Below are 23535 nucleotides of genomic sequence, written 5' to 3'. Positions count from 1 at the left end.
CATATTTCAAGAATTTTTCAAATAATAGAATTAAAAATGCTGATAAATAATGCCTGTGTTTGGTAGCACTCAATATTTAGATTGACTATTAAGTTATATGTATGTGTGTGTGTGTGTGTGTGTATGTGTGTGTGTATATATGTGTGTGTATATATATACACACACATATATATATATACATACACACACACACACACGTTATTCAGTAGAAGAAACTTGTGAACTTTAAGGTAATATATATACAAATGAGCAAAAAATTTATGAAAAAAGTCAGCAGTCTGGTATTTCTAGCTCTGAAAATTAGAACTCAGTGAATAATAGCAGCACTTGGTTTTCTTTGAAATGCCCTAAAAATGTTGTCTTGTTTCTTCCAATAAAATAAACTACTTCACAATTTTCTAAGCAAGCTCATGTTAAGAGAGCTATATAATATCCATCCTTTGTACTTGTATTCCATCATTCCCAGATTTCAGTGATATAGTAGAGGTCCAGTGCACGGATTCGTGTACTGGTGGGGTTCCTCAGCCTGGCCTGCACCCTCTCGTAATCTGGGACCCCTCGGGGGATCAGGCTGAAACCAGCAGCCTGACATCCCCCGAGGGATGTAGTAGTGTGGGAAGCAGCAGGCAGCCGGGGAGGAACCCGAGGTGGGTCAGGCACCGTGCTGCTGTTGCTGCTTGGTACGCCACAGCTGTGCTCGCCAGCTGTGAGCCCCGCATCTGGCGCCCGTTGGTCAGCTGAGGAGCGCTCCTGCTATGGGAGTGCACTGACCACCAGGGGACAGCTCCTGTGTTGAGCTTCTGCCCCCTGGTGGCCAGTGCACGTCATAGCGACGGGTCCAACGTTTGGTTGACCAGTCGCTTAGGGTTTTGTAAAAATAGATGTTATTTTTTTAAAATATTTTTCTTTATTGATTTCAGAGAGGAAGGGAGAAGGAGAGAGAGATAGAAACATCAATGATGAGAGAGAATCATTGATCAGCTGCCTCCCGCACACCCCCCACCGGGGATCAAGCCCGCAACCCAGGCATGTGCCCTCAGTCCACAGGCTGATGCTCTATCCACTGAGCCAAGCCGGCCAGGGCTATAAGTTATTTGAGGAAAGGTCAAATGAGCTCAAGAATTATTAAAATCATTATGGATAATTAAGGTAGAAGCCCTGGATTATTTCACTGAGGCTTTTGGATGGGTGCTTTTGAATTTTCTTAAAAACCATAAGTCAGTATATATTTATTTTTTGAAATCTATAAGATTTATAAGATACATGTGGTAATTCTGCTGATATTAGCCTAGCACAGTGGTCAGCAAACTGCGGCTCGCAAGCCACATGCAGCTCTTTGGCCCCTTGAGTGTGGCCCTTCCACAAAATACCGACTTCTGTGCATGGGCCACGAAGTTTCAATCCCATTGTATGTGCGCGCCCGCAAGTGGTATTTTGTGGAAGAGCCACACTCAAGGGGCCAAAGAGCCCCATGTGGCTCGCGAGCCACAGTTTGCCGGCCACTGGTCTAGCAGAATGAACTTGAGTCTAGGTGAAAATAGCCATGCACAGTCAATTTGCAATAATGTGACACGAGTGCCTAAATCACTGTACTGTGCAGAATCTACACTAATAAAAGAGAAAAATGGTAATTGGCGTACGACGATACCCTTTTCATTGGCTAATCAGGGCTATATGCAAATTAACTGCCAACTAATATTGGCAGTTAACTGCCAACAAGATGGCGGTTAATTTGCATATGTAGACACAATGCAGGGAGGCGAAAGGGAAAGCAGGAAGAAGCACCCTGCCACTGACAGTGATCGGAAACCCAGGGGGGAGCTAAGAGCTGGGGGGCAGGGCAAAGGCGGCCCTGGGGCTGCCTTTGCCCTGCCCCCCAACCATGATCTGAGAATCAGGTGCCTTTTCCGCCCTGGCCAGTGATAGCAGGAAGTAGGGGTGGAGCCAGTGATGGGAGCTGGGCACGGTCAAAGCTGGCAGTCCCAGGAGCTAGGGGTCCCTTGCCTGGGCCTAAAGCGAAGCCCACGATCACGGGGCCGCTGCAGCTGCGGGTCCCCGCTGCCCGAGCTGGACGCCTAGGTCAGAGGCGTTAGGCCTGAGCAGGGGCAGAGCCTGCAACCGCGGGGAGCTGGGGGTCCCCTGCCCAGGCCTGACACCTCTGCCGGAGGCCTCAGGCCTGGTCAAGGGGCTGATCCAGTGATTGGTGATCGGAGGGTGATGAGGGTCAACTCCTCTGGCCGAGGCATCAGGCCTGGGCGGGGGGCTGGGGGTCCCCTGCCCACGCCTGATGCCTGGGCCAGAGGCATCAGGCCTGGGTGGGGGGCAGAGCCAGGGATTGGGGGGATATGATGGTCTCCTTGCCCAGGCCTGAAGCCTGGGTCAGAGGCGTCAGGCTTGCGTGGGGGGTGGAGCAAGCGATCAGAAGGAGATGGGGGTCCCCTGCCCAGGCATGATTCCTGGGCCAGAGGCCTCAGGCCTGGGCGGGGGCCAGAGCCAGTGATCGGAGGGAGATGGGGGTCCCCTGTCCAAGCCTGACACCTCTGGCGGAGGCGTCAGGCCTGGGCAAGGGGCCGATCAGGCGATCGGAGGGTGATGGGGGTCGACCCCTCTGGCCGAGGCATCAGGCCTGGGCAAGGGGCAGAGCCAGCAATCGGAGGGGTCTGGGGGTCCCCTGCCCAGGCCTGATGCCTGGGCCAGAGGCATCAGGCCTGGGCTGGGGGCCGATCCTGCGATTGGAGGGTAATGGGGGTCAACGCCTGAGGGCTCCCAGTATGTGAGAGGGGGCAGCCTGGGCTGAGGGACACTCCCCCCCCCCCCACACACACACCCAGTGCACGAATTTCATGCACCAGGCCCCTAGTTGCACAATAAAAATCACAGGACTTATGGGGGAAAAGGAATTAGGAGCACTATACTCAAAAACATGTAAAGACAGGAACTTAGTAAAAATAATAATACATTTTTACATGTGCTAAATGGTTGAGGAATACATAAATACTACAATAACGATAGCACCTTTACCTTGGAAAGTTATCTAGAAATTTACTTGTGGTAGTGTGCATCAGAGTAGTTTTTAAATTTATTGTGAAGTGATGGAGGGAGGGTTTTTTGGAAATTGAATAGAACATTGTCATAGGAGATGTGTATGGGTGTGGCTCATAGCACAGGTAGTGAAGTGAGGTCACTGGTACATGTTTGAGCTGTGTATGTGAGCCTTTCGTGTATTCATATGTGACTTGGTTCAGCTGGGTGCATTTTTCTTTGTTTACCTGGTGCTTCTCACAGATGAAATCATGATAAAAAAATGTATGTAATTGCAAGTGTTCCCTAATATGTCAGTTGTGGTGGAACATTCACATTTACAAAGCAAGGATTAAAACAGAACTAACCCAACTACCAACCTGATTTAATCAGGTTTGTCCATTTGAAAGAAGCAGCTTGCATTTAATTCCAAAATTACTTTTCAACACACTCTTATATTTCTTTTGGAAATTAGTTATTTGGAACACAAAGCTAGTATGAATAAAATAAAAACTAGTACTTATGTTCTCAAGCTAACTGCTAAAGCCAATTTTTATTTTGCTGTTATGAACTAAATTTAGATTAGCAGTGAGAACATTTCTTTCTGTGAAGAAAGTTCTCAGTTCTAAGTCAAGGTGCCATACCACAGTTCCTTCTAACTTGTGAGTGGGAGTTTGATTCCTGATTTGCTTTGTTGTCTTCCTCCCCATACTCATCCTGACGCAATAGAGTTTGCCCACTTCTGTGAAAGCTGGTTCAAGGCAGTGCTGCCCCTCTGGTTGTGCAGATTATGCGTTGCCCAACAACTAGGGGTGCCTGTCATTTGTCTTCATTGATTTGTAGTTATTTAATAAAATTTCCAACAGATGGCAGCAAAGTGTCTTAAATAATGGATTCCTTTCTGATTCATGTAAGTCATTTGTAAGGGTTACTGTTTGAGTTTCAGTGAAGCCAGAAGACCTGGGGAAAGAGAAACCATGAAGGAAGTCAATGTTTCTGTGGGTGAGCTATATGCTAGGTTTATAAAGCTGTGTCATATGCCTTAATATTTGTTAGTCTAACTGTTTAAAAAAATTTTTTTTTTATTGATTTCAGAGAGGAAGAGAGAAAGGGGAGAGAGAGAAAAACATCAATGATGAGAGAGAATCATTGATTGGCTGCCTCCTGCACGCCCCACACTGGGGATCGAGCCCACAACCCAGGCATGTACCCTTGACTGGAATAAAATCTGGGACCCTTCAGTCTGCAGGCTGATGCTCTATCCACTGAGCCAAACTGACTAGGGCTAACTAACTTTTTTAAAATAAAAAGATAAAGTATGTTCTATCCTTCAACCACAACTATATTTTTCTACAGTCAAGGCCTGGAGAGAATTTCCAAATTTGGCATCACATCATGAGAGACCCACAGACATGCATGTGGACAGCCAGCCTATACAGTCAAGTTCTGTGGGGATCGGTGCCCAGGAGCACCAAAGTCAAGCCCTATAAAATGTGATGCCTGACCAAGGTCAGAGGGAAGGCCGGGCGGGTGGGGGTTTTAAGAGATCAACCAAAGGACTTGTATGCATACATATAAGCATAACCCATGGACACAGACAATAGGGGGGTGATGGCATGTGCTGGGGGGGTGGGAACGGCCGGGAGAGGTCAATGGGAGAAAAAAGGAGACATATGTAATACTTTAAACAATAAAGAATTTAAAAAATAAAATGTGATGCCCAGTCAAGGAGCCCCTCTTGACCAGCCCTAAGGCAATATTGATCTTTGTAAACTACTATGGTGGTGGGAGAATTGGGTGGGAAGGGGAAATGAATGGCATACACAATCAGGAGTATTTTTTTAGATTTATCCTGGACTTCTGGGGATAAAATTGGATAAGCATCTAATTGTATTTTTTCCAGAAACTGCACTATAATTATGATAAAGGAATTTTTTTAAAAGATATGGTCCATCAAGGACAAGGAGAACGAAAAAGAAGAAAACAACCACATAATAATAGATTGAAAGCTGAAAAACAAATGGAGTGTGGTAAATGACCTAGCTGACTTGAGAAAGCCAAATCTTAATCTGGCTCTGAAGAAAGCCAAGAACCAACCTGAATTGTACCACAAAGTTTTCAAATAGCTCAGGAATCGATGGTATCAGGAATACATGATGATAGATCCCTTAGTATTCTCCTTTTCCCACCCTCACCTCAACCGTAATACAAGACTGCAGGTTAATTCTCTGAAGAAGAAAACCCCAAAGGTCTCAGATTGGGGCATACCAGGCAAAATTGAGAGCACAGGGCCCTTTTCCAATTCAAGGGAATGGAATGAACATCTGCACACTCACTGAATGAGACTCCTCCACCTGGCTTCTCTCACCTGTACCCTCCATGCAGAAGATGAGAATACCATTTGGTGTATTACACTAGTCCAAGAGGAAAGACCTAAAGATACTGACATTCCCAAGACTAGCAGATATCTGAAGAAAAACCAAAACAAACTAAAGAAACTTGGAGGATCAGCGACAGGCAGGGAATAGAAAATTTTAAAAAGTCTCATTTCTTTCCTCAAAGAGTTTAAAATATTACATGTGTGAGATAAGGACTGAATGTTATATAAGACCAAAGAACTGCTGTGTGTTTAAAAAAGAAAAGTAACAGAAATAAAACTTAGTGTGGGTTTGAAGATGAAAATGAGGAAATATTCTAGAAAGTAGAGGGAAAAGTGATAAAATAATTAGAGTGTCAGTTTAAAAAGTCCAATATCAAAACCAAGTTCCAGAAAAAGAAAAACAAGGGAAGGAAATCATTAGCAATATAATTCAATAAAATTTCCCCCAGTGGATCCTAGTTTCCAGATTGAAAGGACTTATTGAGTGCCTATGACAAGGCATTTTCAGGAAATTTCAATTTGTGGTGACAAAGACAGTATTACAAACTTCCAAAGAAAGGAAGAACATTACAAGCTAAGGATCAGAAATCAGAATGGCTTCAGACTTCCCATCAGCAACTCCAAAGCTAGGAAACAATGAGGCATGTCCTCCAACTTCTGAAGGGAAATTAGTTCCTATTTAGAATTCTATATCTAGCTATAAGCCATTAACCACACATGAGGGTATTTTCAGATTTTTAAAATTACCTCCTGCACATCATTTCTCCTGAAGCTAGTGGAATATATTTTACACCAAGAAGGAGTAGGACATGGGATATAGGATAGGAGAACTAGCACAGGGCAGACAGAGGGAACCCTCAGGAGAATGCCATAGAAAGAGCCAAGTTAAATAGCTCTGTACCAGCTGCAGAATGCAGACAACAGTTCAGAGTGGAGCAGTCAGAAAGCTGTATTGAAGACTTCTCCAAGAAGACACAACTGATATAACGGAGTGTGTTTAAACAACAGGAAATGAATTGGTATAGAATCCTATCTAATAATAGACAAAAATGGTAATTGACCGTACCTTCACTACACCCCCATTGGCTAATCGTGCGATATGCAAATTAACCACCAACAAAGATGGCGGCTAATTTGCATACTGCAGGCAGGGCGGGACAGCGCGAGCCGCCATCCAGGCACCCGTGTGCGACCCCAGAAGCCACCTGCCTGCCACCCAGGCTGGCCCCAGAAGCCCCAGAAGCCACCTGATATGGCAGTAACTCTATCAGTAAGCACTCTGAAAGTCAGTGGCATAAATGCACCAATTAAAAGACAGATTATGAGGGTGAATCAAATAATAGCCAAACATAGTAATTGACTGTACCTTCGCTACGCCTCCCATTGGCTAATCAGTGAGATATGCAAATTAACCGCTGACAAAGATGGCAGCTAATTTGCATACTGCAGGCAGGGCGGGACAGAGTGAGCCGCCAGTGCGAGCTGTCATCCAGGCCCCCGTGGGCGATGCCAGAAGCTGCTTGCCTGCCCCAGGAGCCGCCTGCCTGCTGCCCGGGATCCGATCCGGGCCCGGGCTGTAGGCACGCTGGCCCCGCAAGCCCCAGGAGCCACCTTCCTGCTGCCCAGGACCAGATTGGTCTCGGGCTGCTGGTGGGCCCTGGAAGCCCCAGAAGCCGCCAGATATGGCAGTAACTCTATCAGTAAGCACTCTGAAAGTCAGTGGCATAAATGCACCAATTAAAAGACAGATTATGAGCGTGAATCAAAAACAAAACCCACTTTAAATATAAAGATACATATAGATTAAAAGTAAATGAATTAAGCTGCAGCCTGTTTTGCTCAGTGGATAGAGCATTAGCCCGTGGACTGAAGGGTCCCAGGTTAGATTCCAGTCAAGGGCATGTACCTCAGTTGCTGGCTTGATCCCCAGTCCCTATCAGAGCATGTGCAGGAGGCAACCAATCAATGTGTCTCTCCCTTTCCCTTCACTCTCTCTAAAATTTAATGGAAAAATATCCTTGGGTGAAGATTAACAAAAACAAAGTAAATGGATTAAGTAACATTAAAGAGATTATAAAAAACATATATTCCAAATTTTGTTAGTTGTATAATGGTTATGTTTAAATTATTAACACCTAAGAAATTGGGTGAAGGGTACATATCATATGCTGTAGTATTTTATAGTTTTTTTACATGTATGAAATTATTTCAAATTAAAATATTAAAAAATTAAAAATTAATAAAATATTAATTGAAATGTATCTGCATTACATGAAAAATCTCCTAATTGCTTCTAGCATAATTTATTAAATTGTGCTAAAATTTACAAGGGTTCAATTAAAAATTATCTTAATTCTAAATGATATAATAGAAAATATATAATAGTGCAGATATAAGCACTTATCTGAAAATAAAAATTTAAAAAAGTGAATTTAAAGAAGGGATTAGCCAAAGAAAATATATGCACAACCCATGGACACAGACAACAGTATGGCGATGACCAGAGAGAAGTGGGGGGCAAGAGCTGGGTAGAGGGGGCAAAACGGGGGAAATAGGGACATCCTATATAATAATAATAAAAGGCTAATATGCAAATTGAACAGGAGAATGACCGATTGCTATGATGCGCACTGGCCACCAGGGGGCAGACGCTCAATGCAGGAGCTGCCCCCTGATGGTCAGTGCACTTCCATATGGGGAGTGCCACTCAGCCAGAAGCTGGCTCATGGCTGGCCAGCGCAGAGGTGGTGGCAGGAGCCTCTTTCACCTCCGCGGCAGCACTAAGAATGTCCAACTAACGGTTTAGACCCGATCCCTTGGGGGCCTAAGCCTTTAGTTGAACATTCCCCGAGGGCTTCCTGGCTGCCAGAAGGATGTCTGACTGCAATCTTAGGCCTGATCCCCTGGGGAGTGGGCCTAAGTCAACAGGTGGACATCCCCCAAGGGGTCCTGGACTGTAAATGGGCGCAGGCCAGGCTGAGGGACACCCTCCCCCCCTGAGTGCACAAATTTTTGTGCACCGGGCCTCTAGTTAACAATAAGTACATAGAAACCTGAGCAAATGAACAACCAGACAATAGCTATAGGAGAAACAAAAACGTAGCTCAGGACATAAAATAATGCTTAAATAGCACCTTCTGCCTATCAAGCACTCTATGTATATGAATTTACTAATGCTTGTAAACCCATCTGTTGTACAGATAAGGAAACTGAGGCATGGAGAGGTTAAGTAACTTGCCTATAACTAAACAGGATTTGCATCTAGGTAGTCTGCCTTCAGGATCATGCTCTTGACCACTGTACTGTATTACACATAGGATTTGCTATGTGGAGGACTCTGAATAACATCCTATATAATAAAAGGCTAATATGCAAATTGACTGAACAGCGGGACAGCCAGTTGCTATGATGTGCAGTGACCACCACGGGGCAGATGCTCGATGCAGGAGCTGTCCCCTGGTGGTCAGTGTGCTTCCACAGGGGGAGCGCTGCTCAGCCAGAAGCCGGGCTCACAGTTGGTGAGCCCAGTGGTGGTGGCGCGAGCGTTGCCCACCTCCTCAACAGCGCTAAGGATGTCCGACTGCCGGCTTAGGCCCGCTCCCCAGGGGCTCCTGGACTGCAGGAGGGCTGGGCTGGGCTGAGGGATGCCCCCGAGTGCACGAATTTCATACACCGGGCCTCTAGTATATTCATAATATTGCTTGTCCTTACCAAAGTTACTATATGTAACTGTATAGGGAGTGTGAGAGAATAGGAGGTGTGTATGAACCTACTGGGCTAATAATGGAGAAGAAAGAGTCGAATTCTCATCTTCCATAGTGGTAAGTCATTAGGTGTGTCTAAAATGGAAGAATTTAAAAATATTGATATAGCCATATTATCTAAGACTCGGTGATGACTATCAAAAGAATTGGCTAAGAGAGATAAAAGTAGCTGTTTTGGGGGAAGGAAAAGTGTTAGAAGAGGAGGGCTGGGGATTGCTGGTGGGTTTTTTTTTTTTCCTAAACAAGCCTTGTAAAATCAGTAGACTCTAAACTACATGCATATATTTATTAACATGAAAACTTTAAAATAGGGAAAGGCATATGTAGTTCACAGGAAAGAAAAATAAAATGCCATTTAAACAACAAAAAGATTCTGTACTTTATTTATAATTAACAAAAGCAAATTAATACTATAACAAGCTACTGATTTTTACCTCTGAGATTAGCAAATATAAAAATGTTTGGAAGATTAGGAGAAAACAAGCACTGTAGTCCATTTTATGCCACATTGCTTCTACAGAGAGCATTTTGGCCAAACTATCCATCCTTTTTCTCCCAGAAGCGGACTACTTCTAAGAATTTGTCCTATGGATTTATTCACACTAGTCATTACATCATTGTTTATAACACAGAGCAGACACAACCTAAATGTCCTTCCATAGGAGGTTATTTAAATAAATTATGTTAAATATATATAATGAGCTACTGTGTACCTATCAAAAAGAGAGTAGCTCCATGTATAGTAATGTGAAACAATCTCTAAGATACATTATTAAGGTCAGAGGGGAAACTCAGGTGCAGAAATAGTATATATACTGTACTGTGATTTATATAAGAAATGCCATGTGCACATAAGCGTATGTGTATAACACTAGAACTGTATAGAAGACTTTAGCAGTGGTTGCTTCTGAGGAGAAAACTGGAACCCTGGTGGATCACAGTGGGGTGGGGGTGGGGCAAGGAGATTAACTTTTCATTATATAACACTTTCTAACCTTTTAACTTGCAATCAACGAATGAGTTAACATTCCTAATAATAATGGCCATAATACTAATAACTATAATAAGGAAGAAGAGAGACAAATAAAGGGAAAAAGAAACCTGCCTGCACTGAAGGTGCATTTCAGCTCTTCATGATGTGTTTCAGAAACAGGGAAACATTTAACTAAAATATGAGAGAATTAATTAGGAGAGTATGTTATATTGTCGCCAACCTGTGCCTTTCACCTTACTAAAATATACTGCTTTAAAAATTGACTAACTTTCTTGTCACTCTCCAGTCATTCATTTGTAGCAGGATATTAAATTGGCCATCCAAACAGCTTAGTTTTTTATTTATCTGCAGTAAAGAAGAGCAATTGAATCTGACTAAACAAAACTTATTGACATTTTTATGTTAGATAATTATAGCTAGTAGATTATTAAAGTAACCTCTATTGGCTTTTTCAGGAATGTTAAAAGGATATTTTCTTCTCCTTGCCTCTTTGTTAAGTAAAACTTAGCTGAAATAATGCTGGGAAACAAGTTTTCTGTGGCTCATAAATGTTGTGCCTATGACAATGTATCATGGAATCAGGTGTTACTGTTTCTGTCACTGTTTGTCATTTTGCTTGGACATGTCTAAACCCAATAAATAATTTGAGGTGTGGAATGTATACCAAAGATTCTGCAAGCTACTGTCCTGTATACCTACTAGGAAATTATTTCACAAAAGCATTCCCTTTGCACCTCTCCTTGGGTAATCTATAATGTCAGTATCTTCTTATCAAGGCATTTATCATTATAGTACAGGGAATGTAGTGTCTCATTTCAAATGTTCTCTGTGGAAGGAGCAGAAGACTGAATGGTACTCTTGGTAAGAGGAATAATTTTTGACAAAGTCACAGACTTTTTCACATGATAATTGGAGTAGGATGTACTCTGGACCATGTAATCAACATATTAAAAGTGTCCTCTGGTAAAAGAATGAAACATTTCTATCAAGGGAAGGAAAAGAAAAAGATTTCAGAGAATCTGAGGCAGTAATAGCTTGTGAGTTTTGGTAAATGTAGAAATCATAAACATACTTACAGCAAAGATGTAAGCTTTAGGGAAAGAATACAATGTCAAGTCAGAGATGAAATATAAAAATTGTTCTCATTTTCTATTGTGTTTTTTTTACCCACCTCCTGTTTATAGTCCTCCCCTCCCCCAAACACACAGAATACTATTTTTATTTTGTTTTAATCAACAAATGCTTATATAGTGGTTTGTGCCAGATACTGTTCTAAGCACTTTAAAAATATTTACTCTCTCAGCCCCTGTGAGCTAGATACTGTTATTATTACCCTTATTCATTTGTTTTTAAATATTTAATGAAACTGAGGCATTGCTTTTCCAAGATCCTGTAAGTAGTAAATGGCAGAGCTAGTATTAGAACCTGGTAATGTGGCCTTAAAGTCACCACTGTACTATGCCTCTTCCACTTGCTAATATGACCTTACAATGGTGAGCAAAAAAGACTGAGTTCTGTACTCCTTGGTCCTATGACACTGTCAATGGATATATCCCTGTACCTTTACAAAAATAAATTTATTAGAAGAATTGTCTGTTTCACTATTATTTAACATAAAAAAGTGTAGTTATCTCTTCAAATATATTAGAAGAATAATAGGGTTATTTTGGTTGCTATTGGCAACCATAGGGTTGACTGTGATGAATGAACTTCTGTTTACAGAAGATGCAATTTCAGGCATAATTTAGAGAAATTTTTTAAAAATATATTTTTATTGATCTCAGAGAGAGGAAAGGAGACAGGAGAGAAAGATAGAAACATCAATGACGAGAGAGAATCATCGATCGGCTGCCTCCTGCAAGCCTCCTACTGGGGATCAAGCCTATAACCCTGGGTATGTGCCCTACCATAAATCGAACCCTGACCTCCTGGTTCATGGGTCGACACTCAACCACTGAGCAACACTGGCTGGGCAAGAGCTTCTTTACAAAGAACATGTTTCCCACTTAATAACACTCAATCATTATTGATTCCAAATAAACATTGAACAAGAATGTACAATATTTTTCAGCATTTTCCGATTCGTCATATTATTTTTAATTTTATGTTTATGTGCATGAGTATGATACAGAATTTAAAATGTGCATCATAAAAGTTTTAGGAAATTTTTAATGTTTTGTAGGCAACAACCTTAATTAGACAATAATTGATGGTACAGGTAAAGAATATCCCTAGTAATAAAATTCTATATAATAAAAGCCTAATATGCTAAGTGTCTGGTCATCTGTCAACCAATCAAAGCATAATATGCTAATGATATGCTAAGGCCGCTCAACTACTTGCTATTATGTGCATTGAACACCAGGGGGCAGTCGACCAGTTGCTATGACATGCACTGACCACCAGTGGGCAGACGCTCTGACAGGTAGGTTACCTTGCTCCTGGGGTCTGGCCAATCGGGACTGAGTGAGACAGGCCTGACATACCCTGGAGCCCTCCTGTGGTCCCTCCCCAGCTGGCCAACCTCCCACATCCCTCCCCAGCCTCGATCATGCACCGGTGGGGTCCCTCGGCCTGGCCTGCACCCTCTCATAATCCAGGGCCCCTCAGGGGATGTCGGAGAGCCAGTTTCGGCCCGATCTCACAGGCCAGGCCAAGTCACCCCAGTGGTGCACAAATTCATGCACCAGACCTCTAGTTCATACATAAGGACAAAACTATATTCTTAAAATCAGTGTTGTGGCCTGACTTTCTCTTGCCAGTGAGATAGAAACTGTTGTATTTATTTCCTGACATAAGATATCCCTGCTCTTATTTCTCAGGATGGCCTCCTGAGAAATCTAGGAGTGGGAATGGGAGTCTGCTCTTAGTCATCAATGACTATTTCCTTAGCAAATTCGTTAATCTCCTTTATCTCTCAATTTTGTCACCCATGAAATATTAGTCAAATATTAGATAGACTTCCCTGAAGTATAGCTGTTTTTCACTTACTTTTGTTTTCCTGTGAAATTGACATTTTAAGATTAGCATGTTAAATGCATTATTAAATTTTAAATTAGTTCAAATTAGCCAAGGCATTTAATAATTTTACTATATCCTGGGAAGATTTACCTGTTAATAGTAACCACTACCAAAGGTGCATCTACATCACATAATCATAATTCTTGAATATGCTGAAAATGCAATTGTTTTTATTGAAATTACATCGCCATACTCACAGAAACAAATCTCTTATAGAAGATTTTCAAGTTTTCCCTGGTAACAATATTTTTTGTCTTTAGCTTCAGCAGTAATAAATTTAGATGTCATGTTTTATTGCCAAGAGAAAAGATGTTATCCCTTGTGAGAACAGAAAAATTTGGCTTGTTTTCAAAGCAAACAGTGAATCCGTCCTTGAATGCAGTATTTATTTGTGTTGCTGAACTACATTGTGTTTTCTTTGTAGGATTGTTGTGTTGGAATTGATCATGAATTGATCATGTGCCTTGTCCCATAGTTCTTTGCCTTTTATACCATTGCTTTTGCCTTTTCTCTGAAAGTATCTAATTCACTTATTTCTTATGACATAGAACTTTTTTCATAACTAATAATATTTTTATTGTGCATGCCAAAATTTAGAAGGAAGTTTTGACCTATTGAAAGTTATTTTTCATATTTACTGAGATGCTGTAGAACTAAAAATGATGATTTATGGAATTGCTTTTTTCATGTCCAGAATGTTTTAAACTTGGCTTTAACAGATTTGAGGATCATTTATCTCAACTTTTAAAAAAGGAGAAAAAAAATCTCATGCCATACATAGAAACTTTCAAAATTAACTCTTTTTTACAAATATATATATTTTATTGATTTTTTACAGAGAGGAAGGGAGAGGGATAGAGAGTTAGAAACATCGATGAGAAACATTGATCAGCTGCCTCCTGCACACCCGCTGCTGGGGATGTGCCCGCAACCAAGGTACATGTCCTTGACTGGAATCGAACCCGGGACCCTTCAGTCCGCAGGCCGGCGCTCTATCCATTGAGCCAAACCAGTTAGGGCTCAAAATTACCTCTTATAAAAAAATAGGGGGCAAAGTATTTTGAAATGTAGTATTGGAAATTAAAATGTAATAAGACTAGTATTATTAAGTGGGGTAGGATTGCCCTTTTGGAGCCTTGAATGTAATTTTTTAAAGAGTGCTAATTTTTATGGTTCAGAAGCAATGGGTAGAAGTAAATTTCCCCCTGCTTAAGAACTCAAGTTTTCCTTTGGGGAATGCGTTTTATAATAAAAAGGATAAAAATAAATAAAAAGCATCAGTAACTTAATTTTAGCAATTTTTTAAAAACATGTTTTTATTGATTTCAGAGAGAGGAAGGGAGCGGAAAAGGGAGATAGAAGCATTGATCTGCTGTCTCCTGCACACCCCCTACTAGGGATCGTGCCAGCAACCTGGGCATGTGCCCTGACTAGAAGGGAATTGAACTTGCAACTTCCTGGTGTATGGGACGACACTCAACCAATTAAGCCACACCCTTTGGGCCAATAACATCATTTTAAAACTTTAACTAAGGAATAATATTCTTACAGAAAAATAATACAGACTATTTACAAACCAAAGACTGAATTCCCCTGGCCATGATGGGACCGCATTGGCTGTGGGTTCATAGACAGTGAAAATTTCTCTGAGACCACTTCTACAGACCAGGATCCCACCTATTACAAGTAGGTCCTAGTTGGGTGAACGATGAAATGACTGTCTTCCCTTGGTATATCATTCTTTTGGCTTCAGTTAGTTTCTTAAGGTCATGTAAACTTGAGATACATGTGTTCTTTTTTCATTACATGGCATGCAAAGTGCCAGGCTCAGGCATGAGGAAGTGGACATACATGGTCCCTGTTCCGGAGTTACTCTAAAAGTATTCCTAAGTCTAAATACCTACATAGGTTTGATACGGGAAATATATTTTTTCACCATCTATCGATCCATCCATTTATCATTTATGCAGTTCCTACTAATACCAGGCATTGTTCTAAGCTCTGGGATAACCTGACAAGGAAACAAAGCTCCCCTCTCCCCCTTCTACCTCACATTTTGGTGGTGAAAACATTAAACATCAATATTTATATAGTATGTTAGGTAATAATGAAGGCTATAAAGAAAAGAATAGCATAGGGAGGGGTGGGAGTACAGAGGAGAACTCTGGGTAGGAAATAAGTTAAATCACCCTAAGAAAATAATTTAAATTTGGGTTTGAAAGGGTAAATAAGAGTTTGACAGGCAGACCAGGACAGGGAGGAACTTTCAGTCAGAGAAACAGCACACCAAGACTGGAAGACATAAAACAGAATTACCAATAGTAATGCTTGTCAAAAAGAGTTCATATTGATTAATTTCTTAATAGTAATAAATTAATAACATGTAATGTTAATGTATAAATAAAATTATTGATTTATTTTTTATTTTAAATATATTTTTATTGATTTCAGAGCAAGGAAGGGAGAGGGAAAGAGAGATAGAATCATCAATGATGAGAATCATCTGCCTCCTGTACACCCCCTACTGGAGATTAAGCCCGTAACTTGGGCATGTGCCCTGACTGAGAATCAAACTGTGACCTCCTGGTTTGCAGGTTGACATTCAACCACTGAGCTATGCCAGCTGGGCTAATTTATTAATAATAATAAAGTTTATTATTATTTGAAGTGTTGAATAATGGAATATCATCATATTTAGATTTAAGAAAATTTATTTCCTCAACAGTACTTCTCAGATTTACTCAGGTATTAGCACTCCAAGTTGTAAAAGTGCTTTTTACAGAACATAGTAAATTATTTTTAAATTAAACTTCAGATACCTAAAGATGTCATTATTGATCTGAATTTGGTCTCATGTAGACTTCTTTAAGGTTTACTTAAGAATAATTAAGTATATCCTATATAATAAAAGCGTAATATGCTAATTATATGCTAAGGCCGCTCAACCACTCACTATGACGTGCACTGACCACCAGGGGCTGTCATCTGGTCGACTAGTCGCTATGACATGCACTGACCACCAGGGGGCAGATACTTCGACACTCAATTTATAAAATTATTTTTTTTTTACTCTTTCTTTTTAAAATGGAGTTCTAGCTTAAGACCTGAATGAATGGCTTTAGGGAAATAAAAATTTTCTTTTCTAAGTTTAAATTAATTCCTCTGTGATGAGTTAAGGTGATCTACTGAGTCTTAGAGATATATGTGTTAACACACACTATCTATATGTTAGGTGTAAGATATTCACCTGGTTTTTGTACTTTGAAAAGTTTATATTTTAATTCAACATAGTAACATTAAAAAAAAGAATTTCTGAAATTTGTTTTACTTTTCTACCTCAAAAATAGGACAGATTTTGAAATAGATTCCTTTAAAAAAATCACTTCTTTAAACAGAGATGCACTCACCCACCTACTTGCCCCTTGGGACAGAAAAAATGAATTACCAGCTTGGTAAAACACTTGCTTCTGAAGCAGATTGCCTGCACCCGGTGCTGTGAAAGACATGCAGTGAGTAAGGAAGGGTGGCTATTGTTTAGTGCTCTCTAGCAGAAGAGCTGGGAGGGGAAAAAAGAATTGAGTTTAACTGGCATTGGCTCTGGCTTTTCTGCATTCCAAACTGTCTGAGGCACAGAGCAAGCAAGAGCAAAAGAGAGAGAGCGAGAAAGCACGGGTGAGCACGGTGTACAAAGTGTTTTGAGTTTCTGACTGGCATGCCGGAAAGATCATGTTAGCAACACCCAGAAACTTCCCAGAATGCAGACACCAGGTAAGAGTTCCTGCAATCTGTCTGAGACTGAAATGAAAAGTTTGTATAGATTTAAAGGGAGTGTAGCTTTTCTATTTTTATTCCACAAATGCAGTGAATGTTTACCTTTGTGATTATTGGCTTTAAAAAAATAGGTTGGTTTTCATTACTATGCGTTCATGTGAATATTGTGGAGGCTATCAGTGTTCTTATACAAAATACAGCACAAGAATAGCCATCTGAGAAATGCAGGCCAATTAGGAGGGTAATGATCATAGCAAAATATTAACACCGCAATGTTTACTTGTTCTTTTAATAAGTTGAAATGGGTTATTATTCTGGATCTTCCCTCAAATTCCTTGTGAAATATTAAATACCTGTAAATGAGTATATCTCATTTCTCTCTGAGGGAGACAAAATATATTGACCATCAATAAGATTCTTAAAGCCTTGATTCAATCTTAGTAGCACTTCACAAATCTGTGTCATTTGAAAGTTCAACAAGTTGGATCCAAAAAAACAGTGAAAGCCTTCAAATGAGAATCTTGCTTGTTCTTTCTGCCCAAGGTAGGCTTACAATGTGCTTTGCCAATAGATGACAGGTATCTCATTAGCTCGTTGAAAGTTAAATCTGAAAGAGACTTAGAGATCATCTGCAGTCCCATTTCTCCATTTCCAATGAGAACATTGAGGTCTGAAGGATTTAATCTTGCTTAAGGTCACAGAGTTAGGAACAGAATTACAATGAAAATCCAGGTTTCCTTATTTTCAATTTACTATTTTTATTCATGGAATCGGTTACATTTAAGTTTTATTTTTCATCTATACTATATCTGCAGGCCTCAGGTACCATGAATTATTGCCTGAATAGGCCAAATGCTTTATAAACTTCAATTGAAATCTGTGAGGAGGAAATATTGAGAAACAAACATCATCAAAGCATATTGATACCATGCTCTTGGTCAAAACCAAAAATATATAACAAAATATATAGAGAAGAAAAAAATGGCTTTCAGTTAAGGAAAATGTCTATAGTTTGTATGATGCTTTTATATAAATAATTATATAGCTGTGGCATATTCTGAATATCTGTATATAAAATTAAAACTTTCAAATTGATTTTAGTTTCTTTTAAAGACTTTGAGACTAAGAAAATTTCTGTATAATTTTAGTAAAGCTTTTCCTAGATGCTAATATCCACTTTTTTTAACTTTTACCTATTTACTGAAAGCAAAATATCATTCCACATTCACTGCCTTCTTTGTTGATTTCTTAAATATTAAGAAAACATTTAAAAATTATCCCAACTGTTTGGACCAATTGGTTTCTTATGCAAGGTCTAGCTCTGTTCTTTCCATTGATAATGGACCTCGGTTACTTCACCTCATGAATTATGTGTTAGAGGATAACTTAAGTGGAGGATCTTGAGAGTCACAATGCAGAGTGAACATCTGTCTTCATACATTTTCATTTAGTTCCTAAAAAAGGTTGCTGCCCTTTCCATTTTTCTAGAGACCATTGTGGGGTTGAGAGGCCATACTATTCTAAATAGTAAAGATAGCTATTGTCAAAAGGATCTGTCATGGCCCTTTACAACTCCTGGGAACAAGTTTAGCTTGACTTGACTATAAGCACAGTGAAGTAATGTTGTTCTTTTGTGTTAAAGCTTGACCTGCTCATTCCAGTTTTCAACTGGGTCTGTGTAAATGCAGTTGTGATTTACAAGGCTGTGTGGGATGAGCAGTTACGTTGTAAGGAATAAAGGAATAGCAGTAAGTTTCATAATTGCTCTCGGCTATCAGAAACCAAATTACAAAGTGCATTCTCCACCCAGTAGGAAACAAGAGACTGTTTGTCTTGCTGTAGAGTCCATTACTTAAGCACACTGTTTATAAGAGGACTGAAGGCTGTGAGAATGAGGACATAATGCTCTATCCAACTTAACAGTACTCATGTTGTATTACACAGGACTTGGGTTTTTCTCTAATCTTTTATCCTGCAAGGGGTATGGAAAGGATTGCCATGATAAATGTGTGTATATTATGTTATGTGTGTACATGAAAGATAGATAGATAGATAGATAGATAGATAGATAGATAGATAGATAGATAGATAGATAGATAGGGACCTTGGCCTGGGTGTATTTCCCCATGTCAGAAACAATCAGAAGTCATTAATCTATTGTTGCTGGTAGTTTACTGACCTAACTGGAAAGAAACTACTTTATTAACCAAACTAATCATTATAATAAAACTTATTACTATGTGTTAGAAAGAGGAAAACATTAGAAGGAAACACATACTCCTTTTTCTCTCCGGAATAAAAATGCCAGGTTATGCAGGTTTATTCTTTTTTTGTCAGAGAAAAGCAATAGTAAGGTGCTCATTTTATGACTAAAGACAAATTTTAAATGGGAATGAGTGGATAGAGGAAATGAGTGGCATGAGAAAAGAATCTCTCAACTGTATGTGAAATCATTTTCTTATAATCAGTGTTTTTTAGAAGGCAGGCCCATTTTCACTATTATTTTTCCCTTGATATTAGTTTCTTTAAAAAATGTTTAATACCCTGGTCGGCTAGCTCAGTTGATTAGAGCATCATCCCAATGTACCAGGGTTGTGGATTCTATTAGTATACCTGGTCAGGGCACATACAAGGAACAACCAATGAATGCATAAATAAGTGGAACAACAAAGTGATGTTCCTCTCTCTCTCTCTCTCTCTCTCTCTTTCTCTCTCCCCCCTCCCTCTCCCCCCAACTCCCTCCATCCCTCTGTCTCCTCCCCCATTCCTCTCTTTCTCTCCATATTCAATAAATAAAAAAATTATGAAATACATACATATATATGTCCAAAAATATAGTTTATATATTAAATTTTCAAATAGGGTAAAGAGCTCTGCAGTATAGCTATGCCATTTTTGTAGTAATAGTTTGGCTATAGTTGATCAAAACTTTAGTCTCAGCCAAATGAGTTGTTGTATCTCTTTTCCTGCTGCAATTTCTTTCTTCCTCTTGGGTATAATTCTGTCTTTTACATCCCAGTTAAAACTGTAAGAGTGAAATCTCTTTAAACAGAAGTGAAGACTAGACTAGCCAGGGGTCGGGGCTTGAGGCTGGACATGAAAACACTCTGAACTGTCAGATTAATTCTTTACTCATAAAAATTACCTGGTAATTCGCTTGAAACTCTGGGAATCCTTTTATGTAGACAACATGGTTATATTTCCCTTTCTGTTCCAGTATTTGTTTAAAAATCTATCTTTATTGTTGAAAGTATTACAGATGTTCCCTTTTCCTCCCATTGACCCCCTCCACCTGGAACCCCCACCCCCCACTATTTTCTGTGTCCATGGGTTATGCATATAAGTTCTTTGGTTAATCTCTTCCCTCTCCTCTAACCCCTCTTCCTTCTAAGATACATCATCAGTCTGTTCCATGCTTCCAAGTCTCTGGATTCTGTTCCAGTCTTAACCTCAGTGTGCACTAAAGAGGCAAAGTTACAGGCTGGTTTTGTTCTTTCTGTTCCTGTCTGTTCTTTCATGCCCACTGGGTTGTTTTTGTTTTCAGTTTCCTGTATGGCAGTGAAGCAGGTGACTATTGTGAAATAAGCTTCACCAGATTCTTACACTTCAGTTGCATAAACTTTCTTAAAATATCTAATTCTTTATTGCAGAGAAGGGAATAACTGATATCGTGTTGTTTTCTAGTGAACAGTGATTCAAGAAAATGAGTCATGACTCAGCAGTATGTTTATAGTTATCTTTTTTTTTTTTAAATTGCTGATGAGGATTCGGTCTATCAAAATTCCACATTTAATTATGGGTATGATCTCAGCTTGGGTTTGGAAGCCTTAGGCATTGCCACTGAGAATACTTTCTTTGTACATACTTGACAAGTATGAGAGTCTTACTGAGTCAGTCATTAAAATTCAGATGAAAGTCTGTCTTCTCGGGTGCCCTTCTCGCCCCTACTCAGACCTTACCATTCAGCTGATTAGGAGCACCATGAACTTAACATGTGGAGAGGAAGTCAGCGAGGAGTTCTTATCAATAATTTGACTCCACATTTTTGTCATTAACTGGTTTATAGTATTTTATGAGTGAATGAATTCCTAAAACAGCAACTTGAAGTTAGTTTAGGTTGTTAGTGCAGTCCTGTTCTTTGAGGAAGAAAAAATTACCTGGTTCTGTGCTCTTTCTTATGACAGACTATTGAGAAAGTAAGAAACTTGAGCTGCCAGGATCAAGCAGGTGTCATTCAGGATCAGGTGTCACCTAGGATAGCCTACCTTTTGGACAGGTTGCTAACTCCGATGTCTTTCATCTAATTCCAAAGATGATGGAGTATCTTGAAGAACTTAGCAGCTCTGTTGTGTAGTTAACTATATATAGATACTACCTTTAGTTAGTATGAAGACTAGAAAAAACTGGATATTCTTTACCTTTGTAATATTTGGGGTTGTAACTCTTCTTCTAAGTTATAGTTCAAATGGGTTGTGTGTGGTTGATTTTATTTCTAGTCTCTTGAGTCATGAGAAGGTTAGAATGTTTGGGACCCTACATCAATAATCCTTTTTTCCAGGAACTCCTAGAATATAGTGTCAGGTAAATAAATTTATTTCATTTTTTTTTTTTAAAAAAGAATGATGTGTCAAAATGAGTGGGGGGAAGAGCTACACATACAGACACACACACACCTGGCCTAGAATTAGGTTTATTTAGTCAAAGGACAGGACAAGATGTAGTAAGTCTAATTAAGAGAGAAGAATAATCATATTTTGTGTACCAACAGCTTGTTGCAAAGAGCTCATTTCTAAGAGCTTGCTCAGTATGGTTATAAAATACTTCTTATGAGGATTTTCTGCAAGTGTGAGAAACTAATTACTCAAAGACAGGGTAATAGATTGTTTTATTGCTTTTGCATATGGTAGGGGAATTACATAAGAGTATTTGGTCCAATTTTTGTGAGTTTCTATTACACAGCTGAAATTTAAGGATACTTTTAATAAATCAAAATCTTTATCCATATAATTTGCTAACATACATGTTGAGATTTTCCTTAAAGCATTTTGCCTCCACTTGAAATTCACTGAAACGTCATGGTAGCTTCCTAAAATAATAAATGTCACCCTATTTTATGAGTACCATCATTTTACTTGTAAATATTTGCACAGATATAATTGCTAAAATTTTGAAATATATTTTTAGTAGTTTTATTTATTTCCTTGCCTTATAAATGTAACACTCAGTAAATACTCAATTGATGATCAACTATTAAAGGTACATTTTTCCAGAAAGTACCATTTTTTCTATTGGAGCCAGTGTCAACCCTTTTTAGTAACAAAACCAAAATGTGGTATAAAGAAGAAATCCTAGGAGTTATTGGTGTCATTACAAAGAATGAAAACCAGTCTTCCACCCTAACCAGTTTTGCTCAGTGGATAGAGCGTCGGCCTGCGGACTGAAGGGTCCCAGGTTCAATTCCGGTCAAGGGCATGTACCTTGATTGCCGTCACATCCCCAGTAGCGGGTGTGCAGGAGGCAGATGATCGATGTTTGATGTTTCTAACTCTTTATCCCTCTTCCTTCCTCTCTGTAAAAAAAAAAAAAAAATCAATAAAATATATTTTTTTTAAAAAAAAGAAAAGAAAACCAGTCTTCCTTGGAAACATTCTTTTAGCTCAGTGATGGTGAACCTTTTGAGCTTGGCGTGTCAGCATTTTGAAAAACCCTAACTTAACTCTGGTGCCATATCACATATAGAAATTTTTTGGTATTTGCAACCATAGTAAAACAAAGATTTATATTTTTGATATTTATTTTATATATTTAAATGCCATTTAACAAAGAAAAATCAACCAAAAAAATGAGTTCGCGTGTCACCTCTGACACACGTGTCATAGGTTCACCATCACTGTTTTAGCTTATATAAACTAAAACAGTGCTCTGCAGAGGAGTTTATCCTATATAATAAAAGGCGAATATGCAAATAGACTGAACGGTGGAACAACCGAACAACTGGTCTCTACCACCAGGGGGCATGTGCGGACCATGGCGGGTGTTGTCCACAATGGGATGGTAGAGCAGGTGAGTGGGGGTGCCAGACCAAGGCAGGATGCTGGTCGCTGTCATCAGGGCAAGCCTCTGGTGGTTACTGAAATTTCTTTGCTCCTGAGCACCGCGGTCCCGCCCGGTGCTTGCACCTGCTGCCAGCGCCAGCCCTGCTCACACCCGCTGCCAGCACTGGAGTCACTGCTCACACCCACTGCCGGTGCCTGGTGCTGGTGCCTGGAGCCAATCCCAATTGCTTGGCACTGTCAGCGGATGCTAGTGGCAGCTGCTGGCCCCAGTCGCCCCTCAGGGCTTCTCCACCTCCCCCTGCTCCTGAGGGGAGATCGGGGCGGGCAGCCACCTCTCACACCTGCTGCCAGCGACAGCCCCACTTGCACCTGCTGCTGGTACCCGAGCCATTACTTGCACCCACTGCCAGCGCCGGCCCCACTTGCACCCACAGCCAACACCGTAGCCACCGTTCACACCCACTGCCGGTGCGCGGCGACGGTCCTGATCACTCAGCGCCATCAGCGGGTGCAAGCGGCGGCTGCCAG

General features: G+C 40.2%; 1 protein-coding gene across 9 annotated transcripts in view; it reads left to right on the top strand.

The window, feature by feature from the left end:
* RASAL2 (RAS protein activator like 2) overlaps positions 1–23535 on the top strand; it is a 258767-nt gene that overhangs the window by 135466 nt on the left and 99766 nt on the right. Inside the window, exon 1 of one of the 9 annotated variants that reach the window (XM_059673954.1) lies at positions 16841–16948. The exons of the other annotated variants lie outside the window; for them this stretch is intronic. Coding sequence (XP_059529937.1) covers positions 16936–16948 — 13 coding nt within the window. The 5' untranslated portion in view covers positions 16841–16935. Of the gene's footprint in view, positions 1–16840; positions 16949–23535 lie in introns of those variants that run through there. 9 annotated transcript variants of the gene reach the window in all.

Source organism: Myotis daubentonii, chromosome 18 (assembly GCF_963259705.1).
Source record: "Myotis daubentonii chromosome 18, mMyoDau2.1, whole genome shotgun sequence".
Classification (NCBI taxonomy): Eukaryota; Metazoa; Chordata; class Mammalia; order Chiroptera; family Vespertilionidae; genus Myotis; species Myotis daubentonii.
The sequence above is the reverse complement of the archived record's forward strand: the minus strand, read 5'-3'. Positions and strand labels throughout refer to the sequence as shown.